Source organism: Phoenix dactylifera, chromosome 8 (assembly GCF_051530095.1).
Source record: "Phoenix dactylifera cultivar Ajwa chromosome 8, Ajwa_hap1_PhDact_Kaust_v1.1, whole genome shotgun sequence".
Classification (NCBI taxonomy): domain Eukaryota; kingdom Viridiplantae; phylum Streptophyta; class Magnoliopsida; order Arecales; family Arecaceae; genus Phoenix; species Phoenix dactylifera.
This window is the reverse complement of record NC_143197.1, coordinates 19,966,095-19,980,418: the sequence shown is the minus strand read 5'-3', so window position 1 is coordinate 19,980,418 and position 14,324 is coordinate 19,966,095. Positions and strand designations below refer to the sequence as shown.

The 14,324-nt window shown below is 36.2% G+C and overlaps 1 protein-coding gene across 1 annotated transcript; it reads right to left on the bottom strand.

Moving 5' to 3' along the window:
- Positions 1-496: 496 nt before the first annotated feature.
- LOC103719365 (organic cation/carnitine transporter 4-like) lies at positions 497-5,388 on the bottom strand. Its single transcript, XM_008808569.5, has 2 exons — positions 4,960-5,388; positions 497-2,216 (listed from the first exon to the last, which is right to left on the bottom strand). The coding sequence occupies exons 1-2, from the start codon at positions 5,360-5,362 to the stop codon at positions 1,051-1,053; spliced, it is 1,569 nt and encodes a 522-aa protein (XP_008806791.3). The 5' UTR covers positions 5,363-5,388; the 3' UTR covers positions 497-1,050.
- Between the last annotated feature and the right edge of the window lie 8,936 nt (positions 5,389-14,324).

The following is a 14,324-nucleotide window of genomic DNA, read 5'->3' as shown; positions in this document are numbered from 1 at the left end:
TTGACCCATAACAAAAGCAACTAATAATGCAATAAAGTAGAAATGACGTGGATTCGACTGGACCCAATCTCCGGGGTCCAACTCAAACTGATGTCAATCTCTAATACGACGTGAGCTAGTGGCTCTGATGGCTCCATTATCTAAATGAAGGGCTCTGATGTCCCCATCAAGTTCTCCCAGGTAGAAAAAACTCGACCGCATCGAGTGTAGGTCTGGTGACTGGAGAAACAACGCGAAGCGTAGGACCGCAAGATCGAGGAGCTTTGGCGACGGAGGCAAAGCTCTGGCTTTGATACCAAGCTGATAGAGGACAACTTCAAGAAAAAAAGAAAAAGAGGGGGAAGAAAGAAGAAGGAAGAAAAGGTTTTAGAGACGCAGGAAGAAGAAGCTTTAGAGACGTAGGAAGAAAGAAGGGAAGAAGGGCTCATGCCCAGGGTGAGGAAGAGAAGAAAGTCGGCCAAACTATGAGGTTTTTTTATTTCTTTGATCAATGCCTTTATGACGTGGCCTTTATATAGGCCTTACATCAATTCCATTGACATACCAAACTTGGGCCCTTATATCAATTCAATCAATTGACTAATCAATTAATTGATTACATAACAAATTAGACCCTTACATCAATCAATCACTTAGCAACATTGATCTAATCAAATGATCTTAATTACTTGACCCAACAACTAACCAAATTAACTCGAACAATAACAAAAACAACTAATCAAATTGACTCGATCAATAACAAAAGCAACTAATAATGAAATAAGGTATAAATGATGCGGACTCGAGTGAACCCAATCTAGGGGGGTCCAACTCAAACTGATATCAATCTTTGGTATGACATGAGCTAGTGGCTCTGATGGCTCCATCGTTTGAATAAAGGGCTCTAATGTCCCCATCACATTAGGATCTTTAACCTTTTTTTTTCCTGGTAGAAGAATATTCTTAAGCATGTAACATATCAAAGTCACCTCCTATATATTATCTTCAGCATTATCTTATTTTCTTTGAAAACTTCATATTAAGATAATTGTCACCCCAAAAGGCCTCTCTTCATGCACCTTCCCTTGCCTTCTCCCCATGCTCCATCCCAGCCATGGTGTCATACAAGGGCTGGCTGAAGGTCTCAGGCAGGTAGAACGATATTACCCCGCCGATGATCCCACACAACCCAAATACCACAAACGGCAGCCCCTGCCCCATCACCACCACCATCGGCGCCACCACTGCCCCGATCTGCTCCGCCTGCTGCATGCACCCGAGTGCTGCATTCCTCACCGTCGTCGGGAAGAGCTCGGCTGTGTAAACCAACAACAAATTGTATGTCGCAGAAATCCCAAATATTCCAAGCATACCGCACGCCATTCGGCCCACCGCCATTGCTCCATCGCCACCCATCAAGCTCCCGGCCATACAAAATGCACCACTGAACCACATTGTCCCAATGGCCAGTGGCCTGCGTCCAAACCGCCCTAGCAGCAAGGTGGCCAACGTGAAGGCCGGCATCTCACACACCGAGTTTACAATGACACTCATGTAAAGATTGGTCTTAAGGTTTACAACATTTAGTGTCAGGCCATAGTATGTAACCGAGCAAAACAAACTTATGATTGTTGATAGGACCAGCCTCCATCGAGTTAGTGATGAACGTATAACATCTATGATTGAGCCTGAGATATCAATGTCCATATCTGCTATGCTGTTGGTGTCGCCATGAGATTTGTCACAGTCCAGAACCAAGGAGACATGGTCGGGGAGGGACCGGCCATTCTTCTTAGTGATGGATCGCATGATCTCGAGAGCCTTCTCGGGTTTGCGGCGAATGAGGTACCAACGAGGGGACTCAGAGATGAAAGGAAGGATGGCAACAATGAAGAAGAGAGTGGGAAGGGTGGTGATGAGATAGAGGGAGCGCCAAGAGGACGGGAAGAGGTAGGCAATGGTAGCGAGGGCGACGATGCCTGCAGAGAAGAAATAGAACACAGACATGCCTACTGCAGCCCGGCGAGCCCGGCCGACAGGCTCGGTGGCCAGCACGAAGGCTGTGGTGCCCATGGGACCAGTGCACAGGCCGGTTAGCACACGAAGGATGAGATAGATGGTGTAGGATGGTGACACAGCCGTGAGGCAGCCTAAGATAGTGTTGATGACACAGCCCACCATAAGGGAGCCCTTCCTGCCAAGAAAAGAGTCTGAGAGGTGTCCAAAGATGCCACAACCTGAAAATCGCAGAAAGATAGAATGCAACAATACAGATCAAAGGTCATTTGGTATCAAATCAATTCAAATTATAAGCACAAGTTGGTTGGCAACAGGCAAGCGAATGTGGAAATGAATTTGTCTGATTCAACTGATTCAATCATGAAACGTTATATATGCAAGTGAACTTATGTTTATTCATTTGAAATTGGCTCAAACTGATTCATGTTTTCATCTACTTCATTTTTTAACGACCTATGTCATTGTTTAACACCGAAGGATCTACTTAAAACTAACAAATCAGCTCTCATATATACATTTCCAAATCAAATTGCAAACAAGAATTAACTTTGTCACCTGTTTTTTAAATATCTATTTATTTTTCAACAATTTTAGGATTTTTTTATCATTTAAGAAGTACTTAAATTTTGATAGTATGGACATACATAAAACAAATACTAAGTTTTCCTACTTTCAATTTGACCATTCCATTAAGTAATTTGATCCTTGCTCCTCAAGTCTCATTCTCATTTCACATAATCCAGGTATATATTATTTAGTCTTTGTTTAAGGTCACAGTACTTGTTTAGCTCAGCTTAGACCTAATTAGCTCACAAAAGATTCTTTTTAGCAAAGGAGTTTTTTTTTTTAAAAAAAATGTAAAATTCAAGCATAAACTCCTCTTTTATGACATACAAAAACATCCTTTTACTTCTCTCATGTTGAAGTGAGCAGAGAGGCTCAATAGCCTACCGTCAACTTTTTGCGTTTCTAATTGAGGTAGAAAAAAAAAAAAAAACTAAGTTGGACAAAACCCCAAGAAGAAAATAACTAACAAATGCAAAGCTCAAAAAATTAAAGGAAAATAAAAAATGAAATTTAATTTAAATCACCGAAACGTATTCTAAAAGGGTTTGGAATAGTAGTCACTTTTTTCTCTGTATATAGATTTTTATTTCTTTTGGGTTGGCTTTGGACATTATTTATGGCCAATCAATGGTTATTTATTAACACTATATGAATGGGTCTCTCTAGAAAAAAAAAAAGAAATGTAAAAATATTTCTTCTATAAAATGGTTTCTTTCCACAATCTATAGAGGTCCTTTCTTATAATTTTTTTTTGGTACAACAGCTGTTCACGTTACTCTGGCGAGCACGCAGCTAGCAAAATCAAAAGAAAGAAAATAACAAAGCAATAGAGGGGCGACCCTTTGGTATGGCCAGAGGACCTCTCCGGAGTACTAGGCAGCATAGGTGGTAACCCAGTCGGCGGTTCTGTTCGTCTTCCAGTACACATGAAAGGCATTACAGTCCCCCACCATCCATCAGATATCACAAAGCAGAGAGTCTCCATCCCCCCTCTGCCCATCACCCTGAATCCAATTGATCATCCCTATAATTTTTTTAAAACTGATATACAAGAATGTCCAAGTTCACATTAACCTAGTATAAGAAATTATTTCAGATTAACCACTCATTTCATTGAAAGGATGAAATGGCAGAGGAGAGTGAAGGTTGGAATATCTTATAAGATTACCATAGTCATGGCCTATCCACTTGGTAAAGAAGGGACAAAAGGGAGCCGGACTATGTCCCACTAGTAAGCCGGCATGGTGCCCCTAGTAAGTTGAGCGCCAGTGGGAAGTGCATCCAGATCCAAAACAATCAAAATGGAGTTAGAAAACCGCCACCTAATGTCAAACAGAATGCTACAATCTTCATGGTAATGTTTGACTTTTGGTAGTCATTGGTCAAATACCAGCACATAACCGTGTGCCAACTCCATTTTGTCGTCTTCAATGGGGTCTTTTGACCATTGGATTGGTAAAGTTAAATATAACTGCGTTTGGATTGGTTAAGGATAAACTCTATAACAATTGAAGCTAATGTTTTGTCCTCTTCAATGGGGTCTTTTGACCCCCTCTTTTTTTTCTTTTATCTTGGGCACCCTTTTCTCTTCACAATGATGATCCAGAATGGAATATCCGCATAATTCAGAATTGAGAAGTCTCAATTGGTCATCCCATCACAGAATAAAATAAACAGTATATTAAAGAAGGGGCAAAACTTCTTTTTCTTCTTCTCCTATTTTAAAAAATCTAAATTTTGCATACATTGTGCAAATTGAGATTTGGAGCAGATCAAGGTCCATTTAGCACTGCTCAAAATTAAATTTACAATGGAGAAGATTTGGATGAAAGGAGAAGAGTCTGATCACCAGCCATGATACAAAAAAAGATTCACCGACTCCTTCGCATTAAAATCTTTGAGAGGTAATTTAACAAATAAATTTTCTGAACAACTCTTCCATAAAAAGAGAAGGAAAAAGGGAAAGCAGAGAAAGGTTTGCCAATAACCATCCAAGAATTTCCTGAATTTTTGATATCTCCTAATAAAATGAGAACGGAGTTGAACTTGGTTTTGATTAAATATTCTTTTAGCTTCTCTGGAAAAAGAGTTCATATATGTACTACATCACCATAGTCATTCTCACAAAGAAAAGCCTATTTTTATGGGGATCCTAATCAATGGTAACTATCAATTCAACATTAATATATATTTTTTTAATATTTTAGTTTCAATCAAAATTTTAAATTCTGTGAGATGGGAGGGTCCTGGTTTCTCTTAAGAAGCAGATTTTCTGCTCCATCCGGATAGTCATCCAATTAAACGCCCTGATAGATATATACCCTCTAAAACAAGTTACAAATGCAAGCAATGGAAGTGAATAAAAGAAAAGGAAAAAGAATCGGTTCTACCTACCGACCATGCAGCCTGCAAAGAAGGCTGATTGCACCAACCCAATCTTATACTTGTTCCCACACACCAAACCCCATTCAGCTACCGTCGACACCTCCCGTCCTCCGATCCACTCCCATGATCCTGGCTCGAGCTGACAAACGTCGACGTCGCTGCATGCCGGCCCGGTGCACCGCCATGCCGGTTCGCGGTCTGCGAAGATGGTGACCATGGTGTGGAATGCATCAAGTGCCCATGCTAGGCTAACAAGTGCAAAGTGTCTCAGCTGCCATGGCCCAAACTCTCCTGAATACTTTTGTAGCATCTCATCAACTCCGATCCTCTCGTCACCATCTTCGCTGCATCCTGTCGGCTGGAGAAGGGCCGACCTGAGGTCCTCAGCCTTTGGGGAGCTTTCGTCTTCCATTTGCTATCCTCCTGATCAGGTCTAGAGTTAATAGTTCAGGTTAGAAGGTGAAGACATATATATATAGAAGTCCTCATCTAGGTAATGCACGCAGCTTGATTGGTTGGGGTTGGAACTATGAAAGCAGTGGGATGGGCTTTAGGGAGCACATGGAAAGGTGTTCATTTTTGTATTGAATGGAAGGGGGCCTCGTGAGGAGCTCGTGGAGGCAGTGTTATAATATTTAAGCTCCCATGATGAGGACCCCATAATATTTGGTCTTTATATTAATAGGGGGAGATCAACTTCTTTAAGTCAGGAGAATCAGTGGTCTAATATATTTCATGCTAGTTTAGCACCGTTCTTGTTTCACTTTTATATTCTGGAGCAACAACGAGGTTATGCTTTTAGTTTATTCTAAATAAGCTCATCATGAAAGTACCTGTGGGGCTAAGAACTTGTGATAAGAGCTTTCTTCTATTCTCTTGTAAAATATTGTGGGCAGTGTTATGTGTGCGACTCAGCGGTTTGACGATCATCTGGCAAGTCTTGTTGGTAACATTAATTCTTTTATGTTAGTTCATATCTAACAGGAAGTGCTCCCACAAAACAAAACCATAAAAATATTTTAATTCTTGGGAGAAAACCCTTAAAATTCCATATTAACCTCCAAAGCTTCTGCAAGTGAAGCTGATTAGAGGAAGAAAATTTGATATAAAGCTTTGGTTAGAAGTTCAAAAGCTGATTTAGTAGATCTATCCTGCCGATTTGCGGCATATTTTTAAGAAATGATGGATACTCATTAGTTAAATGTTCCTTTTCAAAAGTTGTCTGGTTTGCGGCTTCGTTGTCTCGTAGGTTTGATGATTCACCTCCATCCTTCATTTGCTGATATACTATTTTAAGAAGTGCTTTGAACGATGAAAAAGCATATATTTTCTTTGTTTTTTTTTATTCTATGATTCTTATGGAAGTCTCGAAATTATATATACAATTAGTATTTAGAGCTTTAATCCAAATAATAAAATAACTTATTCAGATTTTTCTTATTTGCAAAACAGTCATAGCCTAAGAGATGCTGTCAAACTAGTATCCATGCTCAGCCAGATGAATTGGAGCTTTGATGTATTGATGGTATCCATGTGATAACAATAATTCGCTAGGCTGTGACTTCATGTTTCTTTGTTCAAAGCTTTTTTCTAAAGAAACTATTTTGTGGTTCATACAATTATGCTAGGCCAATAATGACCAAGATTCAGAACTACCAAGAACCAAATGAGTCTCCTTCTTGGCACCAACCTTTGATGCCAACCTTGGATTCCTAACTAATATCTCCCCATAATTAAACCAACATTGAGTGTACTAATGAAGTATAGCCTAGATGAATGATGGACCACAACATGGAAATGTAGTTATTATTTTTTGTGAGAGCATTCCATAAAAAAACAAACTTCTCTGGGCACCAGGAAATGAGGAGATTGAATTGAAGGATAAAGTCATTTACTCCCGAGCTGTTAATGAGTCAAATTTTTGGGGCTCCTTTTCTAAGTATTATTGTTCTTTTAGCAGGGATTGCTTTAGCAATGCCTGTACTGACAACTGATTTTATAGATATATTGCCTTTTTTGCATTCTCATGTTACTGTATTATTTGGTTTACAAGAACAAGAAAAAGAATCATGGATGAATAATTATTTATACGAAATGATTATTCAATGAATGATGGGCAAGCCCTTATCCTTCTCTCCAACATGAATATAATGAGGAGTAGCTTTAGGATTTTGTACCTGTCAGAAGAGAAGGACCTAATCCTAGTTTACATAGACTCATCTTTATGAGTCTTGTCCATTATGGGAGTCTAACTTAGTTTTCAATTGTTACATGGGCCAACCAATCCTATGGGCCTTGTGAGACCATCTTGCCTAATAGGTCTAGTTTAATTTGTGTTACCTAATGATCGAGCCCTATCCAGGTTTTATAGACATGGGTTATTATACTACAGAAAAAACAGATATTACCGACACTTTTTAATATATATACCAACACAAATTTAAAAGCATAGGTAGTTATAAAAGACCCCGACACTTATAAGCATTACTAATCACGGACGCTTTTATAAGCGTCGGCAATGAAGCATCTTATACCAGCGATGCTTACTTGTGTTTCTAATTAACGACGCTAATAAGCATCGCTAATATATATTGTAATGATGCTTTAAATTGTCATAAGAGTTATTTTAAAAAAAATATTTAATGTTTTTTTAAAACTCTGTATACAAATATATATGCCAAATACACATACAATAGAAGTCATATAATAACACATGTTATAATCAAATAGATCATTCAAAATATTCATATTATCAAATATAATTACATTTATAATGTCAATTTACATTTACATTGTGATTTGAAAAACATAAAAAATACATATAAAACTTATAAATAAATAATCTTAGAGCTATCAGGGGTCGATGACATCATTATCATCATCTCTACGAGTACTGGAATGATCAGAAACCTACAAGAAAAAGATAAAAACTTTAGAAGTAAAGAATACAAAAATTATTAAGCTCATACAAAAATATGTGATAATTAAGTAAAATATTTAAATAGATATAGTTAGTTATCTGAGGAGGGACAATCCTATGTAAAAAAGATGCAATCTAGTTAAGGTGAGCCCTTAAAGATTGTATCTCTGTTTGATGGCTTTGTCTCATCTCCTTCATCTTTGTCTGATAGCTTTGCCTCATCTCCTCCATCACTGTCTTTAGACTACAAATCTCTGCAGTGTCACAACTATGTTCGGCATCTTGGGTATATCTGCTTACTGTAGATAACTGAGTGGGCATAACTCCAACATCATAACCCGTTACTCGACCATAACGCTCGGGTCTCATCAATTCGGCGAACACCTGAGCTTCAACATGACTGGTCTCGCTAGATGATAATGACTCTCTGACACAGTGTGCAATAAGGGATGCAGCCCTATCATATATTTTAGGAAAAAGCAATCATATTAATGTTTGAAAAAATAAAACTAATAAGAAATTGTTACACAAATCGATTATCAATACTTATAATTATCTCTCTTGACTCCTCCTGGACAAAGCTGCTATCTCGGTGGGTGTGAGTCATCCTGTGGATCTCTACCTCATCAGGCTCACTCCCATTCTTTTCCATCTATAATAAAAAAGTATATTGGCAAGCTATATATTATCCATGATACATGATATATGATAGAAGATAGATGCATATGAAATCAAAGAGTTTCATCTCTACGAATATATGATTGAGTAGTTTGAAATATGACAAAGAGTTTCAAAAAAATATATAAATTCATCTCTACGCCTCGCATAATTCTTGAAGCCTGATGTATGAGAAACCGCTTGAGATGCTTGTGCAGCTTTACCAATATCAGAATATGTCTGCCAAAAAAAGTAAATAATGTAATATAATATCTATATATATATATATATATGCAATCCATATTAATAATAAATACAATATAAGATATTGAGATAGTATATACAATCTATTCTCTCTTGAAAAAGTAGTAGTGAACAAGCTTCCTCCACTGATGAGGGTATACATCAGGAGGATAATTACGACTAACCTCCTCCTCTATCATAACCTCACCCTTGTAGTTCGTCTTCAACTTCTTGTAATCTTTCTATTGGCAGTTGAGGGATTTTAACACCTAGTTTTGGCTCTCTGGAGGGAGCACAAACTTACTCCATACCAAAGTAAAGAATGTTATAATAATGTTAAATCAAAAATTATAATTATGATAGTAAGCAAATTAACATGCAATATTAAATTCACATCTTTACCTGTACAACTCTATGAAGTTCAATCTTATATGAAAAAAGTATATCATTCCACTTCACATAGTTGAGCGGACACAACTGACCTTACTGCATAATCAATCCTACAAAACTTGCTAAAATGCTTCTTGCCTTCTTGATGGGCTGGCCTAGTTCGTTGCATCAGATGACGATCTTCTTACCCTCATGAAGCTGCCCTCACAATCTTCTACACCTTCAAGATATCTTGAACAAATTTCAAATACTCCTCAGCAATATATTCTTCAACATTCGAGTTTTTGGGATAGGCTCAATTGCGTACATAATTCTTTAAGTGCACAAAAAAACTTTCAACAATAAATTTTTTATCAATATCAACATCAGTATGATATTGTTGAAGCTAATGATTTTTAAATATGGACATTAGAGTTTAGCAAAATCACTTCTCAATAGAATACATCTATTGGTAGTGAACTAGTCCACCAAGTTTAGCTTCCACTGCTAAGTGATGAGTAGATAAACCATAATGGTAAAAAATTTAGGAGAAAAGATCTTTTCCATATGGCAAAGTATAAATGCAATATTAAACTCCAACTAATCTAGCTCTTGAGGATCAAGAGCTTTAGACCATAATACCTTTAAAAATGATGACAACTGAGAAATAATTGCAAGAACTTATTTTAGCGTCGATAATCTTAAAGCCAATGAAAGATATCTTGCATCAAAATGTAACCATTATGACTTTTAAGATTTGAAAGTTTTTGCTCTTTGAGATTTACCGTGAAATATTCGATACATACCCATCAAGGACCTTTATAGTTTTCAGAATCGTCAGAAAAGGATCTTTCTTTCGAGCAGATATTGCGTAACATGCAAAAGGTATATAAAATTTATCATTGACAAGCTCTTTCGAATGAAGCTCTCATCTTATACCAATGTCTTTCAAATCAAGACACACTTTCAAGTTATCTTTGGTCTTCCCATCAATATTTAACAATGTTCTAATCAAGTTATTATAAACATTCTTCTTATATGCATCACATCAAGATTATGCCAAAGAAGATTATATTTTCAATAAGGCAAATCAAGCAAAATGCTCTTTTTTTTCTATAACTATTTTTGTGTAGATGCTATCATTGTGTCATTGTCATTTTTCTATCCATATATGTTGTCATCATTCTCGAAGAAGTTGTCAGCATTCTCAAAAACTCCTGCATTAAGATTGCTAGTAGTGATCTCCGCTATTAACCCTTCGTTCATTGAGCTGCCAACATTCTGCCTTCCTCTTTTCTTTGAACATTTAGAGACCTTACCATAATTATAATTGATGCTATGCATTTTTCTAAGAACTTCAGTTTCAGTTAGTGGAATAGAGAAAAATTGCAACTCTATGGTACTATCAAACAAATCATTCTGAAATCAAAATGGATGGTTTGATTCTAACCATCGACGATGGCCTATAGAACAAAAAATTTCTTCATATTTTAACCAATACAAATGAGTTGAATTCCTATAAGAAGGATATGCAATACATCCATAGTGCTCCAACCAGATAAATTAACATATGCAGAAAAATTATTGATAGTCCAAATAAAAGCAGCCCACAATTTGAATATTTGGGTAGTGAAATTATCAAATGCATCGATACCCTCCCATAACTATTTCAATTCCTCTATAAAAAGCTGCAGACAAATATCAATATCATTACCTGGACCCTTATCATCTAGATAAATATTGATAGAATGAGTAAAGATTATTTCAAACACATTCATGGTGGTAAATTATATGGAATCAAAACAAACGGCTAGTGTTGTATATAAAACTCATTGTTCAGAATGGATTGAATCCATCAGTAGCTAAAACCAACCTAACACTGCAAACATCAAAAGTAAATTCGTGATGCCTATCATCAAATGTTTTTAATGCTAAACTATCCACTAGGTGCCTTAACATTCCATCCTTTGTATAACCTTCGTCATGCAATCTCATTGAGAAAGCTATTTTCAATGATGCATACATCTTTTTCAATCTAGGTATGAGAGAAAAATACCACAAAAAATTGGCTAGTTTTTTTTTAGTTCGTGCAACATCCACTTTATTCAACAAATCATGCTTATCTTCTTCACATTTTTTTCATCGTGAAGATCCACATATTCGACACGACTCTTAGTTAATATTTTCACCATGGTATAAAATACATTCATTTGGACAATTGTGTATCTTCTCATATCCAAAATTCAATTCTTTTACTAGTTTTTAGCTTCATAAGAAGATGATGACAAAGTAATACCTTCCAGAAATGCATCTTTTAATAATTAAAGCAGCATAGTGAAAGACTTGCTAGACCACCTATTCAAATATTTCAAATGAAATAAATACATAAGAAAAAAATTTTTCGTAAAATTCTTACAATCCAGATATAGTTCTTGATCACAATCTTTCATCAAATTATAATACCAAGCTGTTTCATCATTAGATGAATGTATAGGTTCCTCAACATGTATAGAATTAGTAAATGTACGCTCATCACCTATTGCAACTGCTTCTTGTCCACCATTAAAATCTATTAAACTTTCAATACCATGTCCAAGAATATTTCTGAGTAAGCCCCTTATATCATCTTCTCATACAAGATTTTTTTTCCATATTACTAGATCCAAAACTAGATGTGTGTTTTAAATAGAAGGGTTAATTACATGAAAACGACAATATGGACTCTCCATGAAATACCTATTCAGTATAATCAGTATAACTCTTTAGAAAACCATTCCACACGAAATGTTCTTCAACAGTTTTTAGAGCGAGTGAAGAACAATTCACACATTTTCGACATGGACATAAAATCTTTCTATTCATATTAAATTTCTCAAAAATAAATTTAATAAAATTTTGAACTCTATGCAAATATTATTTGCTGGATCTCAACTTATTTATCCAACTTTTATCCATTCTATAAAAATAGTGATTGAACTGTAGCTTATCTAAAAAAGATAAACAAAATTAGGCACTGCTCTATTAAATATACTTCAAATATAATTAAGTATACTTTGACTTTAATCTTAATATAACTTCATGCATCTCATATGGTAGATGGCTAGATCTACATAAAAAAACACTTGATTATTCTACTATTAATCTTATTAATAAGTCATGAATGTAACTTTCCAGGTTTGGATCATCTGATGACAAAGATATTTTCTTGGCACATGATGTCTAAGATCTATACTATCATAAAAACAAGAACCTTAAGCTCTTTTATCTATTGCACTTGTTTGATGCTAATAAGTATCCAATGTTTAGACTACCATGGGATACACTTGGTGCCGCATGGAGCTACCATATCCAATGTGGAGGAAAGCTGGCTAAGATCCGCAACGGAGAAGGTAGTCGACCGGAGGAGGATGGTCGGTCGGATCTTTGAAGAACACTATGGATTGGCAGTGGGTATGGGCAGCAAGGAGGAGAAAGAGGAAGTTGGCAAAGGAGGAGGCATCGGAGAGGGGGAGGAGAAGAAGGAGACTTATGTGGATGGGCGAAGGTGGAGCTTGGTAGGTCAGTCAGTCGATTTAGGCACCGAAGAAGAAAGGGAGCTGAAATTGGGATGCTAGGGATGTTGGGTCGGGCAATTGATTAGATTTAATATTGGCTTCCGACGACACTTATAAGTGTCGTCTTAATATTGGCTTCCGATGACGCTTATAAACATTGTTTTAATATTGGCTTCTGACGATGCTTATAAGCATCGTCTTAGTTTAATTTATGATTTATTCCACTTTCGATGCTTTTAAGCGTTGTAATATACCAACACTAGTAAAAAGTGTCGGCAAATTTTGGCATGATGACTAAATTGCTGACTCTTCTTTCTAACATCGACAGATCATAGTTAGAAAAATTTATTTTCTCTATAGTGAGAGTAGTTCTAGATTGCTACATAATGGTGGACCCCTTTAGTGGATCAGTAGAGGATTTTAGGTTGTCGGATACCTCAGATAATTTTTGATTTTAAATTGGTTCTGTAGAAAAATAATTTTTTGGACAAGAGGACGCTGAGCAGGGTTCTGCGCACCCTAGTTCGTAGATCGCAGTAATCCGTCTGGGTTATCAGCAAAGAGGTAAAAATTCTTGTACACTGAACTGGATGATATAAATATTTTTATGCCAATATATGTATGATGTGCTAATGATCAAGATAAGTAAGAAACAAAAATAGTTTTATGATGGTTTCTATATTAAATTGTATTTAGATCAAGTATACTTGTGATTGATGATATAATAGATGCATATATGAGCATAACCTATACTTACATAATTGGATTATTGGATGTGGTGCTCCAGACTAACCACGTTACATTGGTTGCCCCATCACAGACTGAAAATATGACTGTGGTTAGTCTAAAGCCGAAAATAAATAAAAAAAAATTAATGTGTGGATGTAAATTAAATTTAATAAATAAAGACTTTGGGCTTATCTTGTTACTGTGGCAGACCCCATCACAGGCTAGAAATGTGATACTTTGGCAGCATTATAGGCTGAAAATGTAAAACTATAACAGGTCCTACCACAGGCTGGAATTGTGAAACTACAGCAAGCCCCGTCACAGGTTGGGAATGTGATAGCTTGGCATATCCCACCACAGAATGAGAAATGTGATTGAGATTTGGCCCAAAGCTGAAAAGATAATTGATCCAGATCAAGTTAAAAAGGAATGGAATGAAAAGAATTGAAAATACTAATGAAGATTTATGAGATATCATATGTTATATCACTTTTCAATGGTTAAATTTGTATTAATATTTGATGCACATATATATATACTGATTATTGATAGCCAGTTTGTGATTTTATGATGTGTGCAACAATTTCTTGTGGTTTTCAAGAGCGTGGCTCCATGAAAAGATTTTTATTAATTAGTGTTAACCCTCCTAATACTCCTAGGAAAGGCAACACCTAGCCTATCTCCCAAAGTAGCATAGCATGTGTGGTAATTTATGATCCCATCAGTCAAGTTGACTTACGGATGATCTGCTTCAAGCAGATCCAAATTCGATGTAAATAAATTTAACACATAAACATATCGATCTATCTAAACCTATTTTTCAAATAGATTGCATATAAATTATATTTTAAATTTATTTTAATTTATTTAATAATTAGATTGGATCATGACCCATCTCATAA

Excerpts from the sequence above, each read along its gene's own strand:
- LOC103719365 (XM_008808569.5), bottom strand. The coding sequence starts at position 5,362 with ATGGAAGACGAAAGCTCCCCAAAGGCTGAGGACCTCAGGTCGGCCCTT. Across the intron at positions 2,217-4,959 it reads CTTTGCAGGCTGCATGGTCG|GTTGTGGCATCTTTGGACAC; the intron begins GTAGGTAGAACC and ends TGCGATTTTCAG.